This window comes from Monodelphis domestica, chromosome 3 (assembly GCF_027887165.1).
Source record: "Monodelphis domestica isolate mMonDom1 chromosome 3, mMonDom1.pri, whole genome shotgun sequence".
Taxonomy (NCBI): domain Eukaryota; kingdom Metazoa; phylum Chordata; class Mammalia; order Didelphimorphia; family Didelphidae; genus Monodelphis; species Monodelphis domestica.
The window spans coordinates 267822120-267848922 of NC_077229.1; the positions used below are offsets into that span (position 1 = coordinate 267822120).

Sequence of the window (26803 nt, forward strand, 5' to 3'; positions counted from 1 at the left end):
TTGTTGGCTATGAAAGTATATGTGGAGGATAATTTTTTGCATAAAACATTTTACTTTTTTAAAACTCCTTTTGTATAAAGACTTAAAACATGAAGATGGGATATATCAGTCACCAAAGTATATACTTATATACAAATACTTTTGAATGACTCAAACAATAACAAAAAAAAGAACAAATTGGCATCTCATCTGTTGCTTAATTAATGGTGAATATATTCTACTGGCCAAGAAGAATGTAGTAATAAGCACATTATATATATAACATGAACTCTTCAAAGAATAGCATTTCTGGATCTCTGGGTTGCCCAAAAATGTTGAAGGGAAGTAGAGAGTGCAAATACAAAAGACTGAAAATCTTACTCATTCTGGCTTCTGTATCTAGTCAGGAGTTTCCCTACTTCAATTTTAGTTTCTGACTAGAAAGTTTCATTAGTCTTCATGCCAAAAGAAAAAGCTTTTTTATTTCAAGATGTAGTCTGTTGCTTGAGATTCCATTTGTTGGCCTGTTATAACATGCTAATAGGTAGATAACATTCCATTTCCAAAAAGGAAGGATAATGTGGGAGAGAACGCATGAGGATGTTAATGATGAAACATCCTCCCACACAAGATTATGCCTGTAATTAAATTGTTCTTGTTATTCTCTATCTTGGGATAAGGCAACTAATAAGATTTTTGTATAGGGGTTCAGAGACCATGCTAAGTACTCATATATATTTGGTATCATTACCATACTAAGGCTTCGATTAAAATCCTTTCTTAGTGTCAATAATAGAAAGCAAACGAGGGAGATAATCCTAATGATGTTTGGGGAGGTATTGATTTCCCAAACCACTGGCATTCATTTGTGTAGAACTAATTAGGGCTGACCTGGTACATTTTTGAGAATGTTCTTCATAAATGTAATTTCAGCCTGTTGATTCCAAACTTCCAAATATTGCTATTCTTGTGAAGAGTGAACTCAAATCAAACCATTGAATAGAAGCACTAATTAAACTGCACAGTAGAAACATATAGCTTTCCCCTTTAGATTGTGAATTTATTGAAGGCAAGGACAATTTTTTGCCTATCTTTATAACTCCAGAACTTAGCAAATAGCCTGGTACCCAACACAGTTTGGGGCTTAATAAATGTTTATTGCATTATTAATTGACATTTCTGTCTTAGTAATCTTTCTAATGCAAAGGCAAGATTATATCACTCTTTTCTGCAGAAAGTTTTCATAGGGATTCTTATCTGTGCACCGACTTTTCCACTTAAATCTCTTTCATGCACAAGTATCTTTGTGCACACATGCACAAAGACAATCGTCATTCTCGGCTTCCGAGAGACTACTACCACCACCACCACCACCATAAAGTCTTGCCTATTAAGGCACTTCACAATCTCATTCCAACCTTCCCAGTCTTTTTTTTTTTCTTTAGGCATTTAACTTCACACAATAAACAGCTTGACATATCAACAAAGAGTTGGCCTTGGAGTCAAGAAGACTAGGGTTCAGTTTCTAGCTGACACACATGCTAGCATCATTACCCTGAACAAGTTACATAACTATTCAGTTATTTAACCAAATCTTTAAGACTTTCAGGTGCAGAGAAATGGTTGACCTACATTATTAGAAGGAATTTCCTCTTTTTTCTTTTAAAACCCTTACTTTCTCTCTCAGTTACAACTCTTAAGACAGAAGGGCCAGGGCTATGCAAACAGGGTTAAGTGACTTGCCCAAGGGTCACACAGCTTAGAAGTGCCTGAAGTAAAATTTAAACCCAAGTCCTCTGGTCTCCAGGCCTGGCATTTTATCCACTGAGCCACCTTGCTGTCCGAGAAATTTCCATCCACTAATGAAATATCACAGTTTCAGTCCCTTTCTCTATCCCATCTTTATGCAACCTATTTTAGTCAAACTAAACTTCTTATTGCTCCCTTAATGAGTATTTTCCTGATTTATTCCCTTTCTTGAGATTGGTCCTATAGTTTGAGAAAAGTTCTTCTTTCTCCCTCTGCCTTAATTTGCCTTTTGACATCTTCTCTTCCTTCAAAACCCAGTTTAGTTTTTCCCTTTTCCGTGAAAGTACTCCACAAAGCTCCCCCCCCCACAAGAAGTCATATATCAGTCTCTCAGAATACATTATTTTTCTCATATATCAGATAGTGATTTGAGTTATTTCACCTCCCCATTATCTTATAAGCTCATTGAAGATAGGGACTGGGGTGTTCTTAGCCTTGGATCTGGTAGACCACTTAATAAATGAATTTTTATTGTATCAAAAGCCAAACTATTACTTTTTTTAAAGAAAACAAAAAGTTTACACATTCAAGGCATCTTTGTTCAGCAAATATAATTATTCAACAAAAAAAGAATATCTACTTTTGAATGTTTAATGATTCTGGTCCCAAATATGGAATATAAATGAAAATTGAATAGATTATTTTAGGTCAACACAAGAAACTAAAACTCTTAGATGAAGCTACTTTTATAGTCTTTTTTCTTAAACTTCTTGATTAGAATTTTTTTGTCTAAAATTTCAAAGTATTTCTCATTTTAAAATAAGTATTACTAAGGAAGAAAACATTCTTTAGCCAAAGAAACCACTATTAAGAACTCAGTTATTTCATGAGTGTATAATAGACTCTGGTGAATTGTTTGTTCACTCTTGGTATCTTCTTTGATTCTTATCAGCAGATATATTTCATAAATGGTTCACTCTTGGGTCTAGAATGTATTCATGTATTTAATATTAAAAAGAATGACTGCCACATGCTAATAACATGCCTAGTCCTTGAGTCTCTATCTACTCTAAGCAATCTTTTATTCAGTTTTCTGATTAATTTCCAAAAGCACAAGTTTGATCATGTCAGCACTCCCCTCACACACACACACACACACACACATATACAATTATTCAACTTCAGCAGCTTCCTTTTGTCTCTAGAATCAAATATAAAATCCTCTGTTGGGTGTATAAAGGCCTTTCTAATCTGGTACTTTCCTACCTTTTCCACACACACATACTCTGATGCAGTAACACTGACCTCACTTTTCTTTACACACAACACTCCATCTCCTACCCTCCAGAGCATTTGCTGGCTATCCCCCAGGTCTGGAACTCTCTTCCCTTTCATCTCTTCCTCCCAGTTTTCCTGTTTTCCTTCAAGTTACTTTTCCTGATCTCCCTGAAATTCTTGTGCCTTCTATCAATTGTCTCCAATTTATGCTGACTCTTCTTTGTTCAGATGTTGTTTGCATGTTGTCTCCCTAATTAGACTGAACAGTTTGTGAATGAAGACTGTCTTTTGCCTCTATATCCCCAGCATTTTAGTACAGTGCTTAGCACCTAGCAGGCCCTTAATAAATACTAGTTGACTGACTTCAGGAAATACAGAAAAGCCCCTCTACAAAATGTTAGTGCTGCCAAGAGAATGAACTAGAGCTAGCCAATGATCTATTTATAGAATGCTTCTAAAAATTATCTATATCTGTTTTAAATATTGTTGTTCAGTCATGTCCAACCCCATTTGGAGTTTTCTTGGTAAAGATATTGGAGTGGTTTACCATTTCCTTCTTCAGCTCATTTTGTAGATGAGGAAACTGAGGCAAACAGAGTTTAGTAACTTGCTGAGGGGTTACACAACTAGGAAGTGTCTGAGGGCAGATTTGAATTGAGGAATCCCTAACTCCAAGTCCAGCACTAGACTACCTAGCTTCCCCTGGTCACTTAGCTATATGTCTGTAATACATAGAAATCATTAGCATAAAACAAGATTGTTTCATATGTTTAAATTGAGTTCTTAACCATGGGGTCAATAAACTTTTTTACCAAAATATTTTGTTTGTTGTATTTAAATATAATTGATTTTTCTTATACTCCTATTTTCTGCCAGAAGGACTTAAGACAAAGGGGAAAAAAAAGGTTAAGAACTCCTGTTTTAACATAATATAAACTTTTAGTGTAGTTATTTAGAATACTTTAACAAAAATGATTTAAACTCTGATTTTTTTTTAATTTAAATTTAATATGCCTTTTCAATTAAAAAAACAACAACTTTAGGGTGTTTTCACCACCTAGTCATTGCCTGTCTGTAAGCAGTACTTGAATAAATGCTTTACTTAAAACCCTCTTAGGGTGCCTCCTGGTGGTGTAGAAGTGACCTTGGTTTTTAAATGACTGGGGTGTAGAAGTTCTTTGAGAACCAGAAAAACTTTCCAGGTACAGATCCAGCAGCAGATTATGGCTTTTGTGTGAAGACCAGCCAAACCAAAATCAGAGGGACTTCTCATTTCTCAGATGATGTCTCTTTCTGTCTTTAGTATCTCATGAAAACAGTCTCTTAAGATGTGGGGAAAGGGTGGCTCAGTGGATTGAAAGCCAGGCTTAGAGATTGGGAGGTCCTGGTTTCATATCTAGCTTTAGTCTCCTCCTAGCTATGTGACACTGGGCAAGTCACTTAACCCCTATTGCCTAGACCTTTTGGTTCTTCTGCCTTAGATCCAATATCCAATATTGATTCTAAGATGGAAGATAAGGGTTTAAAAAAAAAGTAGGTCATCATTTGGCATGTAGGAAGGTGTTTCTATATCTACAAAAACATGGGTTCCTCAAACTGTAGTTTGGACTGCAGATCTATTTCAGTCCAATTTTGGAACACCCAGAACTGGTCTTGGATTTATCCAGGAACTATGGTATAAGCCAGCCTTTTAAAGCATAGCTTTTTAGGGGATTTGGATTCATCTAGAGATATGATAGGGTTAGGAGAAAGAAAGTTACTGTCAAGGAAACATTTGCACACTTCCATGGCATTCCAAGGTTTATGAAACTTCATGATTGTGGATATGGTTACATATAATTTTCACATAGATTTAATTTTTATCCGTCTTTGAACATTCATGGTCACAACCCTGGTAAATTCACTGATGAAAATCTGTTTCTATTGCAGATAGATATAGAAATCAATGGCGATGCTGTGGATCTCCATATGAAGCTGGGGGATAATGGAGAAGCCTTCTTTGTTGAGGAGACTGAAGAGGAATATGTAAGTTTTCAGAACTTCAGTGTCACAGTAGTGAAACTGCTATCTGCCTCATCCAAGTCATCACCTAGTATCAGTGTCTGAGGTTCCCTTCTTCCTGAAACTAAAATGACAAACGCTTAGCAGTTTTTAGAACTAACAGAATTTTTTAAAATTTTATGATAGAATTTTTGCTGATTAAAGAACCTTTAGGTTTCACTGCTTATATCTGAGGTAGTGACCTTGGCAGCTTACCCAGCCAGTAGAAATCTTTTCTATTGATGAATCTCTGTTGTATCTTTGTTATACAGAGATTTGGGAAAGAGTTTTTGCACTCTTTCCTTCCTGTGAAGGCAGGCACACATATTTCCTTTTAACTCAGTTGAACTTTATTTATAGTTCATCCCAGGTAAACTTGATCATCAAGGCAATACAGTTCCATTTAGGTAGTAAAGCTTATCTCTTTATGGTGTTGACCTCTGGACTTAGAAAACATGTTTACCATTTTGCTTAGGGACATTAAATCTTTAACCTCAAACGTGTATCAGCAACTAAATTCTCATGATCTGATTCAAGAAAGTAAAATAGTGGCCCGAGCTCATTCAGCAAACAGGTATTATGTATATAATATGTACCAAGCATTGTATTCAGTGCTGGAGCATACAACAAAAACACTGCCTGTCCTCTGCAAAGGATGGAGGGGACTACAATGTGTATGGATAAAGAAATACAAAATATATACTTAGTAAATATAGATATGATACAAATGGAAGGAGAGCTCTAACTGCTGATGAGATCAGGAAAGTCATTGTATAGGAGCTACCATTGAACGAAGCCAGAGATTGATTCTAAAAGGGAGGGTTGAGGAGTGGGTGTGTTCCAGGCAAAGTCACAGGGATACAAGATGGAATGTTCTGTGTGATGGACATTAAGGAGATCAATTTGGCTGTATGTAACCTATGAAGAGGACGTATGTGCAATAAGCTTGAAAGGGAAACTAAAACCACATTGTTAAGAACTTTTATATTCTAAACAAGTGGTCCTTGAGGCGATAGGGAACCCCTGGAATATGTTGAGCTCTCATGATTCTTGGTTTTATTCTTCCCTTATAAAAACCTATAATATTTTAGACCTCTGTGAAGACTTTTATGTCATTACAAACACATGTCAGTTGATAAACAAGCATTTATTAAACACAATGCTAGGAGAGTTAGGGCTGTTAGATGGCACAGTAGATAGAGTGCCAGGCTAGGAGTCAGAGTTCTCTTCCTGAGTTCAAATCTGACCTCAGACACTTTCCAGCTGTGTGACCCTAGATGAATCACTTAACCCTCACTGCTTCTTCTTCCTCTCATCTGTCAAATGAGCTAGAGAAGGAAAAGACCCACTACTCCGGTATCTCTGCCAAGAAAACCCCAACTGGGGTCACAGAGAATCAAAATGTTACTGAAAATGAATGAACAGTAACAAATGATGTGCTAAGAACTATATGCTAAGCACAAAGAAAGCAAAAACACAGTCTCTGTTGCAAAAGTGCGCTTGTGGTACTTTATTTGATTATTCCAGCAACTGTACAAATTAGTTACTATGAATATTGCTAATATTGCCCTCATTTTAAGGATGATAAAACTGGGCCTCAATTAAGTTGTGATATGGTTACACAGTTAAATGTCAGTGTGAGAATTACTTTCTTGACTCTTAAGTGTTAAGTGCCATTCTACAGAATGCTATTGGTGAAGACAATCTATAATTTCATTTTACCTGCAGCTTTGCAAGCTTTTTGTATCTATTAGTGGATTAGCTTTATCTGGAACTAGTGTTTTCTTAGCTCTATGAGTACCCCCCCCCTTCCTGATTTATTTTCTTCTACAAAAAAACTAATTTTTCATTTGGCAAAAACAGTAGGTGCACAAATAATTTTCCAAATGCTATACAGGGCTTGTTTCATATTTTGCCTTTCCAGTGCCTAAATTGCTTTCTCTTCAGAGAACTCACTTTTCACTATGATGAATTAGAAGAAAAATTGACACAGAAAAAGAAATTGAGAGGTACAGCACAGAGTTCTAGTACTGTGTTCTAGTTCTAGCACTGCCACTTACTAGCCCATGTGACTGGGAAAAAACATCTAACCTCTCTTGAGTCTTTTTCCTCAGTCATAAAACATCAAATTTGGATGAAATTATCACCAAATTCTGTGAATGATGTAGGAAAATTGACATTTCTCTTTCTGGGGTTAAAGAAAGTCAGTAACTTTGTTCACAATATCCAGTGTTACATAAAAATCAGTTTTTCAAAGAGAGCCTCACCAGATCAAGAGAATTCCTTGTACTTTATCTACGTGCTCATGTTACGTCACCATGACTTATGTTTATTTGTCTTACATGCAATTCTTTCAACTGTCTGTGCTGAAGGCAAAAGCCAGAAAATGACAGTTGAAGTTATAGTTGTCATAATGACTAATCATTTTTGAATTTTAAAAATAACATCATATACTGGAAAAGGGTTTCATGATGAATTGTGCACCATATATGAATAAACATGTTGAGAGAACTGACTTACCAATACTTATTGGCCTGATTCTATTCAGACTCTGAGCAAAGGCAACTCCAGAAGTGCAGACTTTCTGATTTGGTGCTTCCTAATAACTGAGCTAAAAATATGCCATATTTCCTGTTTGTCATTCAACAAGTTTCCTTCTGAAATTGTATGCCTCTTAAAAATCAGTTGCATTACTTCAAAATATAATATGATTAAAATGCAACTTTATTATTCAAACAAACATGATTTTCTTTAATAAAGTACATCAAATTAATAATGTTCTCAACACTAAACATTTTCAAGGATATGTTAATATGTATCCTTGAAGAAGAGAGCTGTATTATTTTACTGTTTTGGGGGGTAGGGAAGGGTACGATGTCTAAACCTTTTAATTTGAATATTTTCTTTTTCATTGAAAGTGGAAATATTTCCAGCAAATATAACTTCTGCTCTAATTTCATTGAGTTGTCAGTGATTTATTGATTTAGAAATACTATATGAGCGTATCTTCCAGTTTGAGTCTGAGAGTGGGAAAGATTAAACCTCTGTATGTAGCATATTCACTCTACCTTTTTTTTTTTTAAACCCTTTCCTTTTGTCTTAGAACCAGTTCTAAGAGAGAAGTGTAGCAAGGGCTAGGCAATAGGAGTTAAGTGACTTGTCCAGGGTAACACAGCTAGGAAGTATCTGAGGCTGGATTTGAACCTAGATGCCCCTAACTCTGGGCCTGAAATTCTATCCACTGTGCTTGCTTCTACTCTACCTTTTATAAGATTTTATTTTTTTAAACCATTCTGTCTTAGAATCACCCCTAAGGCAAAAGAACAATAAGGTCTGGAGAGTTGAGGTTAAGTGACTTGCCCAGGATCACACAGCTATTAACCCAGGTCCTCCCAACTCCAGATCTGACACTCTATCCTTTGCTACCGAGCTACCCCTTAAGATATCCTTTTGAATAGTGCTAAACTATTCAACTAAGAAATATAAAAAACAACTGACATTTAAATAGCTCTTTAAAATTTATTAAGCACTTTAATCTACTATCTCACTTGAGACATACATATATCCTTAGCCTCAACTCATTTTGTTTCCATTATCTCTGGCCTCTTTTTTTTAGTTAGTCCCTTTGTGATTAGGGATAGCTAGATGTTAATGAATAGAATCTTTTTTGAGGGGGGAATCACCTAGATTTTGATTCTGAAATTTAAAAACATACAAGCAAGTTGATTTACTCTATGTGACTTTCTGTTGCATTAAAGGCAGAACCAGGGGGCAGCTGGGTGGCTCAGTGGATTGAAAGCCAGGCCTAGAGTCAGGAGGCCTGGGTTCAAATCTGACCTCAAATGCTTCCCAGCTCTGTGACCTTGGGCAAGTCACTTAACCCTCATTGCCTAGCCCTTTATAGCTCTTCTGCCTTTGTACCCATACACAACATTGATTCTAAGACAGAAAGTAAAGGTTAAAAAAAATTAAAGTAAAGGCAGAACTAACACAATTTATAATTTTCAGAATTACCAAAACATCTTTGACAATAAATACATTGCTTCCTAAATTTTGCAAATTAAGTAAAATGACCATTTAATTGACATCTAAGTATGAGTAACGCATTTTTGGGAGGAGGTATCTATCACTGGGCAAAATATTTGGAGGGACTATAATTTCATGAATATTAGGAATTCCTATTGATCAAATTCTGTCTTCCAATGCAGGTTGACACTGGTTCTGCAGCTTAATAGTCTTAGAAGATTTGCTTTGTTGCCTTACCAAGGAAACACAAGCTATTTCAATGATAGTTTTCCTACCCTCCACCCCCAGTAGTTTTTAATTTTTGTTTTAATGAAAAAAATATTTTTAAACCCTTTTCTTCCATCTCAGAGTCAATATTGTGTATTGGTTCCAAAGTAGAAGAACGGTATGGGCTAGGAAATGGGAGGTTAAGTGACTTGCCCAGGGTCACACAGCTAGGAAATGTCTGAGGCCATATTTGACCCCAGAACCTCCTGTTTCTAGGCCTGACTCTCAATCCATTAACCACTTAATTGCCCCAATGCAAAAAAAAAAAAAAGCTTCAAAGCTTAAGTGAATAGAGTACTACACTCGGAGGCAGGAAAACCTGAGTTCATATCCTGCCTCAGACTCTTAGTAGCTTGTGACCCTGGGCATATCACTTAACCTCTCTGTTTCCTCCCAAGACTGTTGTTTGGATCACCTGAGATAATTCTAAAGTACTTTGTAAACCTTAAAGTAGTATATAAATGGTGGTGGTTATAATTATTAATAACAATAGTTGAGTAATATAGAAGGGGCAGGAAATGTTTTTGTTTTACTTTTTTTTTTTAACTCTGAAGGGGGATTGCTATAAATAATAGTCCACCATTACTTAAAAGCTCTTCTTTGTCTTCTCTGTGTTTCCTGTTTCTCTCTTAGACTTCCTGGCTTATCTTTCTTGACATAAAAACCTACTTTATTTAAAGTAAAGACCTAAGAAGCCAAGCAACTACTCATTCTTTATATTAAGAACTAATAATGCTTTATTATGTTAAATGTTTATCTTCATATTATATTTATATTATTAAAGTTAATAATATTTTATCATATTAAGTTAATATGAATTAGTAGTTTTGATTATAGCCATGGCCATACTGTATTTTTGATATTCAAATCTGGAAACAAAGGATTCACAAAATGTCAGTAATTGTGAGAATAGTAGTTCCAGTCACTTAGTGACCAGACCTGAATTTTTAAGATTTATTTTGGCAGCTGAAGAAAGGGGAGAATGGAAGCAGGGAGACTAGTTAGGAAGATATTATAAGGTAAAAAATAATGAGAGCAATGCAGTTGGAAAGGAAAGAAGGAATGTAGGAGATATTTTAGGGGCAGAAATAACAGGACTTTGCATTATAAATCTAAATCTGGAAGTACTTGAGAGGCTGCTTATCCATCTACTTCATTTTATATATGAAGAAACAGAGAGACTCAGGATGCTTCAAGTAATTTGCCCAAGTTTAAAAGGCAATTAGTGTCCAAGTCCAGATTTGAACCTGAATCCTTTGACTCCTGAACTGATTTTCTAATTTGATTGTTTGTGAAAGATGAATAGAGAGAGAAGAATCACAGATATCTCTGAGGTTTTGACTTTAGGTGACTGAGGGGGCCTCATCTCCATTAATTGAAATAAGGAAATAGAGGTAAAATAGGATTAATAGAGATGATGACTTCTGCTTTGGACATATATCATTTTAGGAATCAGTAAAACATTGAAGATGGAGAGGAAGGTAGAAGTGGAGGAGTGGCATTAAGGGGAGAGATTGGCAGAAGTCATTTACATAAAGAGAATGATTAAAGTCATAGAAACAGATGAAATTACTAAAGCAGGAAGTCCAGAAATGAACAGAGATTACTACAGACCTTTGAGCCAGTTTATTTTAGGCCATTGATTGCTCTTTGATCAACACAAGGCTAAAGGTTGGCACAAGCCTTTTACCTTTTTCTTTCATTCCCCTCCTGTAATTGGCTCTGTCAGTGGACAATGCCTTATGAAACTGTGTGTTTTTCCCTTCTCTCATGCCCTGCTATTCTTGGATAAATACATTTAATAAGCTAAAATGCCAAATATTTAAGAAGTATTAAGAAGAATTCTAGAGATTATATAGTTCTGAACTGGGACCTGCAAAGAATTCGGTAACCTTAACTGTAGCTTCCCCATTGCCTTTAGGATAAAATACAATGTGCTTTACCTGATATTTATGGCCCTTTGTAGTGTAGTATTTAGAAAATATCTTTCCAGTTTTGTTTTTATAATATCTTTATTCAATAAACCTTATGTTCCTATCAGATTGGATTATTAACTGTTCTCTAAACTCAGTACTCCACGTCTCCTAACCACAAATTTACCAAAGTTATCCTACATGCTAAGGATGCCCTCTTCCTTTATCTCAGCCTCAAAGACTTGCCATCTTTCATGAGCCATCTTTCATCAACCCCTATTCCATGAAACCTTATCTCAATGCTCTCTCCCTAATTACATATCTTGATTATATATTTGTTGTTGCTATGTGGTTTTCAAATGTGTCCAACTCTTCATGACTCCATTTGGGGTTTTTTTGGCAAAGATAGTGAAGTGGTTTGCCATTTCCTACTCCTGCTCATTTTAAAGATAAGGAAATTGAGGCAAATAGGGTTAAGTGATTTGCCCAACATTACTTAACTAGTAAGTATCTGAAGCCAGATTGGAACTCAGTAAGATGAATCTTCCTGACTCAAGACTTGGCATTCTATCTACTGCTCCATTTAGCAGTGTATATTTCTGTTCCTTCAACCACCATCTTGGTTGCTTTCCTTTGGGAACTCTTAGATTATCATTATCAGTATTTTGAGATGCGGTCTCAATAGAGTAAAATACAAAGTAACTTATCATTGTCCTATTTCATAGAAATTATATTTATATATTCATAATTGTCATGTATGCATTATACTTAACATCCTTACATCTTTCCTTCCTATATAATGTAAATTCCTTGAGTTGTTTGGATAGTTTACTAGAGATAAATAGAATTATGGTAAGATACCTTGGTTGTTTTCCATTTGATTAATTCCAATTATCTGACCCAAGTTACATATTCTAGAATACACACACACATACAAAATAGAATCAGTTCCATCAAGATGTCAAGAAACTTAAACAGTGACCCAAATCAAATATAACAAAATGAAGTTGAATAGAGACAATTCTTAAAGTCTTACTCCTGAATTCCAGCAAACAGCCTCACAAGCACAAAATGAGGAAGATGTGACTAGAGAGTAGCCTATATGGAAAAAAGAAAAAGTCTCAGGTTTTTATTGTACTGAAAGCTCAAAATGAATCAGTAATATGGTGTGTGGTGACCAAAAAGATCCTTTGGCTTCATTAAGAAATATATAATGCCCAGAAATAGGAAGGGTAGTTGCTTTTTTTTTTTTAACCTGTACCTTCCACCTTAGAATCAATAGGTTCCAAGGCAGAAGAGCAGTAAGGGTGTTAAGTGACTTGTCCAGGGTCACACAGCTAGGAAGTATCTGAGGGCAGATTTGAACCTAGAACCTAGAACCTCCTATCTTAAGAGACCTGCCTCTCAATCCACTGAACTACCAAGCTGCCCCTTTATAGTTGCTTTTTATTCAGCTCTCTTCAGACTACATCTCAAGTATTATGTATCAATAATCTAGAGAGTACCAAAGGAAAACAACCAAGATGGTGCCTGAAGGAACAATTTATTTAGCTTGTAGCTGAGAAGATATGGGTCAAGTACATGATAGGTGTCTTTAGGTTTTGAAAGGCTCATTTGCTTTTTCCAGAGTTCAGATTTGGGACAATAAGAAATTTTAGAATTTAATGTAAGACAAAACACTTCCTTTGATGACTCAGAGCCATCTAAATGCATAGTGGGCTACCTCTAGAGAAAATCAGTTCCTTTCACTGGAGTTGAGTATGCCATAGAGAGAACTCCTATTTGTAAACAGTTTGAACTGGATAACCAATAATGTCCCTTTCAGCTAAAGTTCTTTGGGCCTATTCCTGTCATTGTATCCCCAATGCCTTGGATGTAGTAGCCACCTAATAAATGTTTGCTGAATTGGGTTGCATTGAATCAGATTTTTATCTTAAGTCCATACCATTGTCTTTGTGCTTCTGAAGGGTGCAGCAGGGAAATTGTTGACATTAAGTGCTCCAAAAATCCCTTTAACTGATTCTTTTGTCATTGAATATCTGGATATAACCAGTTTAAAAGGGTTTTCCTCATTCTCCTTTTGCCCTTATAAGTTTCTAGTTTTCTTCTCAGGAGAGTAGATTTTTTTAGTGTCCTCATTTTAGAATATATTAATTTCATTATTATTAAGTAGGATCTTTTTGTCTAACCTGCTCCTCGCCACACTTAATTAATTGGGAAAAATCATTCTTAAATTATTCTTAAGGTAGGTTCCCTTGTTAGCTTTATTTAAAAAAAAAACCACCTCGCCTTTTGTTTTAGTATCATTTCTGACACAGAAGCACAGCAAAGATTAGGCAAATCAGGGTTAAGTGACTTGCCAGGGACACACAGTTTCTGAGGTCAGATTTAACCCAGGTTCTCCCAAGTCTAGCCTTTGACTGCTTTAACAGTTTGAGGGGTGGGAGTGAGGAAGGGTTGTTTATTTGCTTTTTTTGCTATACTTGATTTTTCCATTAGCCTTTCATCTGATGTAATTCTTAGTTTGCCTCCTGCTTCTCTTCAGTGTCATTGTTTTTTATAAGGTCCTTTATAAAATAACTGTTTTACTTTTGCAGCAATTTTAATTGTCTCTGTTTTAATGGTGGTGTTTATTATTCCTTTCCTACTTTTCTTCCAAGCATGTTGTGCCAATTTCACTAGATTTGTGCTACCCTTGTACTGACATGACCTAGCACTGAACTATTCACAACTAATTGGAGAGGAATATTACACTTTAAATATGTCTCTCCAATAGTATAAATACTTAAGTATTTAGTTCTTGAGTTCCAAATTAAGCAAGTGAAAAACTTTTTAAGAATCTTTGGATTCCATATGAAATGGATTTTTTCTGCTGTTCTATCAACTTTATATAAAAAGCCAATTGTATTTTGTTTTATATCTTGGTTGTCTTCCTTGTTCTTTTTAAGGAAAAACTTCCTGCTTACCTGGCTACCTCACCAATACCTACAGAAGCTCAGTTCTTTAAAGATATTGAGTCTCATTTGATTAAGTCAGGTGGAAATGAAAGGATGTGTCAAAGTGCTGAAATCTCACACATTATGGATGCAGAGACCGTTTTCAACCCAGGTTCTGTGAAGAAGAAAAAACGGCGGAAAAAGAAGTATAAACAAGATAGCAAGAAGGAAGATCAGACCTCATCTCCTGGAATGGATGATGCCTTTGATATAGACATAAGCTCTGACGATGATAAAGGAACCCAGTCAATGAGGTAAACAAACATCTTGATCATTAAAATGTTTTTGCACTGAAGTGTCCAAATATGACATGCATAGCACTAAATTAAAATGAAATTATTTTCTTTTGAATATAGTTAGTGTTGGATTTAGTAAAAAGTATTCTCCTTTCTACATCCCTTCAAAATATAAAACCTTCTAATTTACTCTAGTAGTAGAATATAGGGCCTTCCAAAGACCAGTTTCATTTCCCCTTTCATTCTGCAGTTTCTAAAAGTCAGATCAACATTACATTTTTCAAGCAAAGGGATTTTCAACTATTTTCTTCTCATATAGTTTCATTGCTAGATTCATAGAGGTCTAATACCATTCACTCCTAAAACAAGAAATTAGTAAATAAACTCAATATGTTCAAAACTGAACTCAGTATTTTTTCTCCCCCACTCCAAAACCTTCCTTTCTTTCTATTTTTTTTTGCTACTCTCAAAGATAGCACCATCTTTCCAATCACCCAGGCTCACAACCTATGTGTAATCTTCAAATCTTTATCCTCTGTCACCCCATATATTCCCATATCCAATCACTAGTTAAATCCTGATTTTTCTACCTGCATATCATGTCTTGTATTCCCTCCTTCTCTGTCCTCTGACATTGCCAACAGCCTGGCACAGACGTAGACTACTTCAATAGCCTGCTGGCTGGTCTCTGGGCTTCAAATCTCTCCCCACTCTTGTGTCTTCTCTGTTTCTTTGTCTCCAATTTATCCTGTATGTTTCTTTCTTTTTTTTTTAAACCCTTACCTTCCGTCTTGGAGTCAATACTGTGTATTGGCTCCAAGGCAGAAGAGTAGTAAGGGCTAGGCAGTGGGGGTCAAGTGACTTGCCCAGGGTCACACAGCTGGCATATGTTTCTTGTTTATACATGGTTGCTTGCATGTCATCTCCCCCATTAGACTGAGTTTTTGAGAACAGGGACTGTCTTTTGCCTCATTTTGTATCCTCGGCACTGAATAGTGCCTTGCAAATAGTTACTATTTAATAATTTAATTTAATTTTTAAAGTTAAGGAGTGAGGTATAGGGGCTGGACTTCTGATTTCTTTGATGTGACAAACTATCATGCAGTTAACTATATCTGCCAGTGCAACTCAACATTTTCTTTGCAAATTAAGTCTTAAAATATTGCCCAAAGCACCGAGCACTTAACTGACTTACCCAGGCTCCCACAGAAAGTATCAAAAGCAAGACTCCAACCTAGATCTTTCTCACTCTGAGATCACTCCTCTTACCCAATATTCCACAGTCTCTCTTTCAAAAATTGGACACCTGATTTTAAAAATGGGGTCAGCTAGGTGGCACAGTGGGTAGAGTGCTAGGTCTGGAGTCAGAATGACTCATCTTTGTGCATTTGAGGAAAAAAAAAGCCTAGCTGTGGCTTAGTGATTAAGTACATTGGGCCTGGAGTCAAGAAGATCTGAGTTTAGTCCAGCCTCTGACACTTCCTAGCTGTGTAATCCTGGGCAAGGCACTTAACCTGTGATCACCCAACAGAAGAAGGATCCACCCTGCCAAGAAAACCCCACAGATAGCGAGTGTGAAGAATTGGATATGACTGAACCAGAAAAGAAAATTTTTTTCAAAAATGTGCTGTAGTTGCTACTTTGTTCAGACTTTTATGAGTAATACTGGCTGATGCAGTTGTTCACAGAGTTGATTTGCGTTGCAAGTGACTAATCAGAACGAAAGTTCCCAAAATGAATTTTCATATCCAAACCTCTATCTGAGCTGGGAGGGGAAACCAAAAGGAACTAACTGTATTCTAAATGAAAATTCTCTCATATTTTTTTTTCTCCACTTGAAAAATCCAAGTATTGTATATTGTCACTTTCTTACCAACTCCGCCTTTTAGATGACCAAGGAGAGGAAGAAGTTTCTTATTAATTTATTGCAATTTTTTCTCTGTGGTAATTGTGACTTCATAACTTCAAAATGTTTAAGAAACAAGACCTGAGATATAATCTTAAGAGTTAACCCAGGCCCATTTTATCACATTGGGTAGTGATATGTCTATTACTTTAAAAAGTTCAATGTAAGAGATTTAAAATCTGAGATTCAAGAGAGTATTTTTCTCTCCTCAATCTTTTCCACCTCTCATTCTAGCAGAATGCATATGTCCTCTTTCTCTCTCACCTCTGACTTTGTTTTTGTTTGCTTTAAAACTCTTACCTCCCATCCTGTAATCAATACTGTGTATTTGTTCCAAGGCAGAAGAGTGGTAAGGGCTAGGCAATGGGAGTGAAGTGACTTGCCCAGAGTCACACAGTTGGGAAGTGTCTGAGGCCGGATTTGAACTCATGACCTCCTGTCTCTAGGCCTGGCTCTCAATCCACTGAGATACCCAGCTGCCCCCTCTCACCTCTGACTCTGTACCAATTCTGAGAGAAAACGGACTTCCTCAGTTCAAAGAATTAAAGATTAAAAGATACAGGGGAAAAGTACTGACTTTGTTCACTGTTTACTCACCATGTCAATGTAAACTGAACAATTAACAAAGCCAGAATAGGTCAATAAATTCTGAGTAATTCCTCTGTCACTTAACATCTAAATATTAAGCTACAAAGAGATTAATGACAAATTTAAACTTTGTACTCTTGGAGTCTGTACCCAGAGGAATTCTAAGTGAATGGAATACTAAAATCTAATGAACTGCTAGTCAAATAAAGAATAGTAATACTCCCATTCCTTTTTCTCCTCCTTACTCACAGTGTCTGCTACAGGTTCCCTGCCTTCCCCAGTATGGTTTTTTGCCCACCCTTTGCTTTTGATTTTTATTGGAGATGGGTACTCTTCAGAGAGTAACTTGGAATTTTAGGTGAATGGATGGATAAGTAATAAATAATTATTCAGAAGATATTTGCATCCATATTCCATCTAAACCTCATTTGGAATAGTATTTCTTATTCATTCCCTTGGGTAAGCCTGCACAAATTAGTCAGAACTGTCCTAGTTCTTACCACTGTGTTTTTCCTACTTGGGTTTCTGCCAAGAATAAAATTGGAAGGTCTCCTCCATCCCCCAAAGTAGATGAGTTTTTGTTGACATTTTGCACTGTTTGTGCATAGGTTTACAGACCAAATGTAGACATGGTTTAGTAGTGTACTAGAGCTAGGAATAGGATTCATAGCCATCAACTTCAGAGCCTAGAGTTTGATCTTGGGGAGCTAATGAGAATCATTGACACCTCTGTAACTGCAGCTGACTGAGTCTACAAGAACTATTCTGCTCAAACAGTCTTTATTAGGGATAAGGACCAGGGCCATAAATGAGGGGATTGGATCCAGTGGGCTCTAAGATCTATTTCAGCCCCAATCCTGTGAGTAAAGGGGAAAAACATCCTCATTAGTCTAAACTGAATGATTGATTAGTCAATCAGTCAGTCAACAAATATTTATTAAATGTTGACTATGTGCCTAGTACCCACAGAGGTTTTTGTAGCAGCTAACCAGAGCCACATTTAAACCTCTAGTGGCCCTTGGCCCTTATTGATTTGACTGACTGACTGCTACAAATAGTTAACTGCTTATCTCTGTAAACCAGAGCCTTGCTGATGATGTAATAAATGGGCGCTGCCAAAAATATACTTTCTGATGTGTAAATTCAACTCTTGTAGCATTACCATAGTGTTTTTCCTTTCTTATTACACTGCTAGTGGATTCTAAAGGAACTACCATTTGAAAGTTTTTTTTCTGTCTTTCTTTGAGAGAAAATTAGTTCATTTCAGGAATAGGGACAGCAAATCACTTTGCAGATTACCAGAAGGCAATTTTTTTTTTTCATTAAAAAATTCTAACCATAGTATAAACCTGCATAAGAGAATGAACTTTCTGAATGGACTCAGAATCAGGGGAACTTGGTTATTATCCCGTTCCAATCACTTACTGACCAGATAATTTGGGTCATATTGGTTTCCCCCTCTGGGCCACTGGAAAATATGGGTCATAAGATGATCAGTGATTCTCAGATTTGTTGATCTCTGAACCCCTTTACATTCATAAAAATTATTGAGGTTCTTTTTTGTGAGCTATTTCTCTTGATGTTTGCCACACTAGGCAATAAACTATCTTAATATTATTCTGATAATTTTGACCTCAGAGAAGCCCACTGAAAATACTTGGGGATGACCAAAGGTCTCTGGAACACATTTTGAGGACTAGATGATCTCTGAGATACCATGCAACTCCTAAATTTTGTTAATCTGAATGAATTTTCAGCATAGATGTCTCATATACTAAAAATAACGAGAGTTGCAATTCCCTGTCCCTCAAAAAATCAGTGGAAAGGAAAAGATACAAAAAGTCATATGATTTCCAAGTGAGTTAGCAATATAAGGGAAAGATTGTAATTTATCCTTTCCTGGAACATGGTATGGGTTTACAAGTACGTAACTGTGAGCTATATTGTCTGTTTGTGTGTCTTAATTTGTTATAAGCTCACTTTATGTGGCCTTCAGTTTACCATGGGTTCCAGGGCCTAAATTGTACATGTTTATAATTCTTGTGCTATTTTCATTGCATTTCTTGTATTTTCAAATGATTTATGTGGCAAAGTCGTACTTGGAATGACACTGGGAGAAGGGAATTTGGTTCAGAGTTGGGGGAAAATTTTATAATAAAGACATACAAAAGTGGGGACCTTTTGAGACATCCCGCTTTGCCCCTTCTTCTAATTTCAGTCAATTCTTCCATTTCCTTTGGCACATCCCTTCCCTATTTCTGTTTTTCTTTAAAAAAAAAAAGAGTAAGAAATTTGCATACAAGATAATCCCTCTTTTTCATGTACTCCTTTTTTCTTTGTTCTTAATATTTATTTCATTAAATATTTCCCATTTACATTTAAAATTTTTAAACATTCATTTTTTAAAATTTTGAATCTGAAATTCTCTCCTTCTCTCCTACCTTTCTTCCACCCTTGAGAAGGCAAGCAATATGATACTGATTATACAGGTCAAGTCATGTAAAACATGTTTCTGTATTAACCATCTTGCAAAAGAAAGTACACATACCTACACAAAATAAGAAAAATAATAAGTAAAAAGCATGTTTCAGTCTGCACTTAAGAGTTTTTCAGTTTTCTCCCTAGTGTTAGACAGCATTTTTCATCATGGGCATATTGGAAATGTCTTGGGTTTTGATCAGAATAGCTAGCTAAGTCTTTCACAGTTGATCACTGTTACAATGTTGTTACTATGTACAGTATTCTTCTAGTTCTGATTGCTTCACTTTGCATCAGTTTGTATCAATTTTCCCAGGTTGTTTTTAACCCATCCTACTTGTCATTTCTTATAGCCCAATAGTATTCCATCACAATCATATGCCACAACTTGTACACCATTCCCCAATTGGTGAGCACATTCTCAATGGTAAATTCTTTGCCACTACAAAAAGAACTGCTATAAATATTTGTGTACATATGGGCCTTTCCCCCATTTCTTTGATCTCTTTGGGATACATACCTCATAATGGTAATGCTGAGTCAAAGGGTGTGCAGTTTTATATCCCTTTGGGCATAGTTCTGCAGTCCCAATTTATTTGTGTTACATTTACTTCTTAAAGAGGTGAGAAAGAAAAAAAGAACCTGAAACCTTGGCCTGTATATGTAAATGGCTATATTAATAGCTAACAAGTTTGATGTGCAAAGGTTTGAGACTTTATGAGTATGTTTAGAATTTTGTAGGTTTTACTTATTCAAGTTCCCCTTGATTACCTTTGCTACATAGTATCATGTTGTCTCTATTTTCATGGTTTCCAAAATTTAATTTTCAACTCTCATTTTATTTCAATAAATAGCATTCTAATAGACTACTTATGTTTTAACTTGGAGAGTCATTTATTGAAGAAAAATTGAGGTTAATTGAGGCTCCTTGAAGGAAATAGATAAAAGAGGACAAAGCTAGCTAAAATAGGTTGCTGCCCTTTCTTCTTAGAAGATTTGAGCCTTGAACTGGCTTTATTTGAATCAAAACTAAAATTGCCATACTCTTTGGATGGTGATCATGTTGGTGCAGCAACCCAGTGTTAGAATAAGTCTCTACTCCTTCCAAAAGAGGACTGGTGAGTATAAACCCAGGCAAGTCACTTAACCCCAATAGCCTGGCCTTACTTCTCTTTTCTGTCTTGGAACCATTGTGTAGATTGTTTTCAACATGGAAGGTACAGGTTTGTTGTTTTGTTTTTTAAGTTGCCTGGTGAAAATTATTAAACATGCAAAGAAACTATTCTTGTTGAACTTTTTGCCACCAAAATTATTTGGATTTTAGACTCAAATGGTGTATGAAAGCTTTGATTGCTTTCCACCAAACAAGTTAGTTGACAGAAACAATAAAAATTATTTCTTGCAATCATAAACTGTTCTTTAAATGTCTGAAATTCTGCCTTTCCTGATTACTGCCTGCCCAGGTAACACAGAGCACATCATCAATAAAAAGAATTTTTAACATCTAGCAACAACATGAATAGAACATAAGAACAAGGAACAGAAAAAGGAGCCTCAACTTAATACTTCTATCCCAAGGTTCTCTCAAAAAGAAGATCAACATATTAAATAAACTGACTCCCTATTATTTCTAGCATAGGGGATTCTAATCTGTTTTTGTGTCTTATGGAGGCTTATGGACCCCTTCTCTGAATGATAACTGTTTCCTCCATTCATAATTGAAAGGAATATTAGATTTCAGGTAATGGTTAGTGAAAATTAAAGTGTAATTTTTTTCTTACCCTCCTTAATCTATCCCTCCCAAACTAGCAAACAGAAAGATCCTATTCAAGAGACCTTAGCCAAAGAACCCCTGCTCTACAAATGCACGTTCCTCTCTTTGGCATTGAAACTCTTCATAACCTGGCTCCAGACTACCTTTCTAATCTATTCTGCATTATTCCCTTTGATGCACTCCTCATTTCAGCTAAACTGGCCTTCTTACTGTCTCCTGCAATCAACATTTATCTTCATCTTCCAGACAAACTGTCCACTAGCCTGAGTGTAATTCATTTCCTCCTTTTACAATCTCCTAGTTTTCTTCAAAACTCAGTTCAGAAAGTATCTCCTAGTGCATGAGGCCTTTCTTGGCCCCCTTTTCCAGCCACTTATTGCTTTCCTCCTAAAAATATTTGCCTTGTATTTATTTTGTGTAAACTTACATTTGTATGTATTATCTCCATATTTACCAGGTAAGCATTTTATTCCCAGTGCCTGGAAAATATTAGGTGCTTAATAAATGCTTATGGGTTGGTTGATTGACCAAATGCAGAGACTTGACAGAGACAGAAAGATGGAGATAGAAAACTGCTCACCAGAATATTTCTCATCATCCTTTAACTGAAGGCTCCTTATTGCCATTCCTATCGTCTGTCCCAAGGCGACCTTAATCTATAAGGTGTATAGCCTGAATCACCCTGTCCTTTTCCACTTCTTACATGGAACAGATAAGCAAATATTGATTAACCAATCATCTGAGTTTTATTTTAGCCAGTTGTGCTGAAAAATGTTCTGTTTCCAAATGTGAATCTTGAGATCTTAAATAAATGGAACAGCATGTTCTCTTTAAGTGCTGCTCTTAAACATGATAATTTTTCTTGAAATTATCCCTGTAAATACATAACAATTAGTAGGATCAAGACCCTGATAGATGACTTTACTTGTGACTTACACATTACTCTTAGAACAAAAGTTTTGCAGGCTTCCCATGTCCTATAATTGCCAGGCAAAAATGGTTGAAATTTCCTATTTTAACTTAGTATTGATTTTTGAATAAGGAAGAATAAGCAATCACTCTATAAAATGATTCTAGATTTGGAGTCATCTCATTTTGTAAAGACTATAATTTTCTATAAAATAGTTCTTTTACAGGTATTATGTTAATAATGGAGTCACAAGACTGGAAAAAAATAACTTCACCATTAGTCATATCTAGGACCTCAAGTTACTATAAATATCTTTCCCTCTTTAGTAGATTTTTGTATCTCTTAGCCATCATGGGATGTTCTTTATGATGTTAAATTTATTTAAATTTCTAAATCAGAGTGAGTACATGCTTTATTTTCTTTCTTGGCTTAGCTTTAATAAAGTAATGATGCATATTCTGTGAACTATAAATATCTGTTCATTTTAGTGTCTAAACATTGTAAACTGCATCTATATCCCCAGGAATGGATAGTGAATTAGGGATGGGGATTAGAGCTATGATTACATTCTGGATAATCTGGGTCAGTACTTTCTCTGCAACTTACAGACTTAGTTGCTTCAAATACTGTGTGTTTAAGGCCAGGGTTACACAGCCGGTTTGGAAGAGTAGTGAGATTTGAACATATATCTTCCTGATTCTACAACCAGCTCTCTACCACTACCTTCTGATCCCTTTTTCCCCCTTAAAAAAAAAAAAGCCTTACTTTCTGTCTTAGATTTGATATTAAGTATCAATTCTGAGGCAGAAGATTGGTAAGGGCTAGGCAATCAGGTTTAAGTGACTTTCCCAAGGGCACACAGCTAGGAAGTGTCCCTGATCAGATTTTGAACCCAGGACCTCTCACCTCTAGTCCTGGCTTTCTGTCCATTGAACCACCTAGCTAGAACCCCTCTGCTTCCTTTCTAAAACCCTATAGAAATGCCTCTCGATATTGGTAAGTTTTCAGATTCATTAGTATTTTCCATTAAGATGGGGATCACCAAAGAAAAATTTTATTTTTTCCACTTAAGTAATATCTATGATATAGGCAAGGATGGTGATTTTTTCACATGTATAGCCTCATCTTTGCAAATGAGAAAAGGTCACATGTGAATTTGATTTAAAACTTTATTATGACTAATAGTTTCCCTCTCTTTGCCCACAAAATATCTACAGGACCTCCTGGAAAGCAGTAACATTTCATCTACTTTCACAGGTTCCTCATTTCCTCCCCTCTCTCATGGAAATAGTGCTAAAGAATAGTGAAATGGTAAATTTATGGGAGGAAGAGAAAGAATCTAGACTAATCCTTGAGCTTAAAATCTGTCTTGAACAATCTATTATTATGTCTAAATTTTTGAAGTGTATAACTCATGGCATGAAATATTTGCTATTTGTTCTTATAAATCAATAACTAGTAAGTAAAACTATTCTTTTAAATCACATTTCCTCCCCTAAATGTAAGTGTCAATTGAAATAACTTGTGAAGTTTTTTTTTCCCCATTGTCACTGGTAAACAACCCCTTCTCATCAATTTTTTCCCTTTTGGAAATCTTTGTTATTAATAATCAGACCTCTTTCTCTTCATTTTGATTGAGAGAATTGTCTGTGGAGACCTGCATGGTTACATTTGATTGTAGTCATTTCCACCATTCTTTTCTTTTTCTTTCACAGAGGAACTTCAAATACAACAGTGAAGGAGGAAGAGTATAAGGAACCTTTGATCTTCCATTCCAGTGATCATTACCCATTGTCTGATGGAGATTGGTCCCCTTTAGACAAGTAAATAATTTTATTAACTTCTCTTTCCATTTATTTAAATTCTTAAAGGCAAGACGGACTTAGGCAGACTTTTCATTGGCTTTTCTCTTTTTCAGCTGGCATCAGATTTCCTTTCTGTCTCTTCCTAGTGGTAAAAACCTGGGATTTCCCCCCTGATATGAATCGGATTCTTTCTCTTACTTTGTGTCTATCAACTTCTGTCTAGTTTGTCTGTCTTCCAAATTGCAATGTGGTGGTATATATTCGACTCTGAGCTTGGGACCTTAAAATCTTGAAATTCTAATCCTAGGTCAGCCACTGGGATTTTTTTTTTTAACTTTGAGCAATAATAAAAGCAGACAAGATGTGAAAATGAAGCCTTCTGACAAGATTTTGTTTTAAGCTTATTCATTGTTCTTAAAGACCTCTGGGGCCTTTCTGCCTTGTGAAGGAAAAGCTGAAACTGCTTCTCATGGGGGTCTTTCTATCTGCAGAGTAAACTTGTAAGTCCACCCTACATGTACCCTCCAGACTTAGAAGAATCATGGCAAACTCAGAAGGGGCCCATAGGTTGCCTGCTTTTTCAATCACTCTCCCATATCTTTCTGTTTCTTTTGACAGTGCCTTCTCCCAGACGGTCTGTCCGAAGAGTGATTCAGAACTTGAAGTAAAGCCTGCTGAAAGCTTGCTCCGATCAGAATCTCACATGGAGTGGACCTGGGGAGGTTTCCCAGAGTCTACCAAGGTAAAACAATAATATGTATGTTGTTGCATATTCTATGTGAGCTTTTGTTTTCAATTTATAAACATTAAACACTTGTAAAGGGTTCATGTGGTCACATAAGAAAATAGGAATTTTGAGTTTTGCTTTCACAAATAAAAAATTACTTGAGTGCCCTCTTGTGGTTACATAACTTTACTTTTCAAACATTTACACTACATGCTTCATTTAGAAATCCAACATTGTTGGGACAAGCGCTGCTGCTCTGTTCTCAAAAATAATTTAGAGGTATATTAAGAAAGTCACTAAATTCTTCATATCCTTTAAACCAGTAAATACCACTATTGGGTATATGTATCAAGGGAAGTAAAAACAGAAGGGGAGCTCTCACATATACAATGAATTGGTATAGCAGCACTTTATTTAGTAATGAAAAACTGGAAACAAAGTAGGTGCTCATTGTTTGGAGAATCTGAATGAACACATTGTGGTAGATGAGTGTAATGAAATTTTTTGATTGCAAACAAAACAGTGAATATAAAGAATTCAGAGAAATGTGTGAGGGTCTGTATAAACTGATACAGAGCAAAGTGAATAGAAGCAGAACAATTTACATAACAGGTGCATAATATAAAAGAAAACAATAATGAAAGGTATCAGAGCCCTGAACAATGTGGTAAACATTCTTGCCTTCAGATGGTGACTCTCTTCTCTTAAAAGAAACACGAGAGACTGTGAGTGTGGAACATTAGATATAGTAAATATATCTTGGTTTGTTTTGCTTAATTATAGGTTTTTTTTTATTATACTAGAAGGTATAACAGGGTGAAGGTGGTCATGGGGAAGTAACTTAGAAGGAGAAAAAGGCATTAATAAAGCATTTATTTAAAAAACTGATTATATTGGTAATATGCATAAGTTTTGAAAAATAACTGAGTAAAATATTCATTTTTAAAAACAGCCTTGGTAGTGTGAATCTTAAAAACTACTCAGACTGTACTTTAGAAGATTTGATTTTAGCTATTTCCTTATTGTAACAATGGAGATACTTGGTCTAACAAGAATCAGGAATGTCTTGGGAACTTTACATTACTCCACCCATACTTAGACATACTTTAGGGCAATAGTTCTCAACCTTTCTAATGCCATGACCCCGCAATACAGTTCCTCATGTTGTAGTGACCCCAAACCAAATAATTATTTTGGTGGCTACTTCAAAACTGTAATTTTGCTACAGTTATGATTCGGAATGTAAATACCTGATATGCATTATATATTCTCATTGCTACAAATTGAGAGGTTGAGAACCGCTGCTTTAGGGGAAGATAAAGTTGTAAACTCCTGATTGAACAATGAAGGTACTTAACTCATACCTTATAGTGAAGCTAGAACCTTAAGCTAAGTCTATTTTTAGATCTAATACAAAAATGTGTTAAGTACCTGTAAAGGTTAAATTAATCACAAAAAGGTCAAGTAACTCACAAAAGGCAAGCTTAACAAAGAAGTGTGAAGTACTCAGAAGATATAATCTAACCAGAGAAGGTGAGAACTAAAGAGTGGTGAGAACTAAGAACAGGCAGTCCTGGAAAGAAGCATCTACTGTGATTGGTAGACATGAAAATTTAGGGGAGGTGACATAAGAGAAAATTTCTTTAAAAGGAGGGGTAAAAAGTCAGTTGAAGCAATTCAGTTCGGAGTGGAGGTTCTGAACTCGGTTCAGGAGATTGAGTTCAGTGGAAGTCTGGAACACAGCTTGAGGACGGTCTTGTGGTGAGTAAAAAGACTGACTCCCTTTCACTTAGGTTCAGGAAGGCCACTTTGGCCAAGGCCTTTAGCCATGGCCTGGCTTAGCCTGGGCCGGAGCAGTTTAAATTAATTCTCTCTCTCCCTCTCCCTCTCCCCCTTTCCCTCTCCCTCTTTCCCTCTCTCTCTCTCTCTCTCTCTCTCTCTCTCTCTCTCTCTCTCTCTCTCTCTCTCTCTCTCTCCCTCTTAATTCCTTCTCTCTATATTAATTAAAATTTCCATAATTCCCAACTGACTTGGGTATTTTATTATTTGGGAATCATCCCTGGTGACCATTAAAAATTAGATTTAAGTCAAAACACTAAAATTATTTTACAATTTGTTGTGGGAATTTGAA

General features: G+C 35.9%; 1 protein-coding gene across 4 annotated transcripts in view; it reads left to right on the forward strand.

Moving 5' to 3' along the window:
- Nucleotides 1-26803, forward strand: part of LPIN2 (lipin 2) — a 110745-nt gene that overhangs the window by 43003 nt on the left and 40939 nt on the right. For all 4 annotated transcript variants that reach the window (XM_056823750.1, XM_056823751.1, XM_056823753.1 and 1 more), the window contains exons 3-6: nucleotides 4936-5031; nucleotides 14201-14502; nucleotides 23856-23963; nucleotides 24564-24687. In XM_056823750.1, the coding sequence (XP_056679728.1) occupies nucleotides 4936-5031; nucleotides 14201-14502; nucleotides 23856-23963; nucleotides 24564-24687 (630 nt within the window). The remainder of the gene's footprint in view (nucleotides 1-4935; nucleotides 5032-14200; nucleotides 14503-23855; nucleotides 23964-24563; nucleotides 24688-26803) is intronic.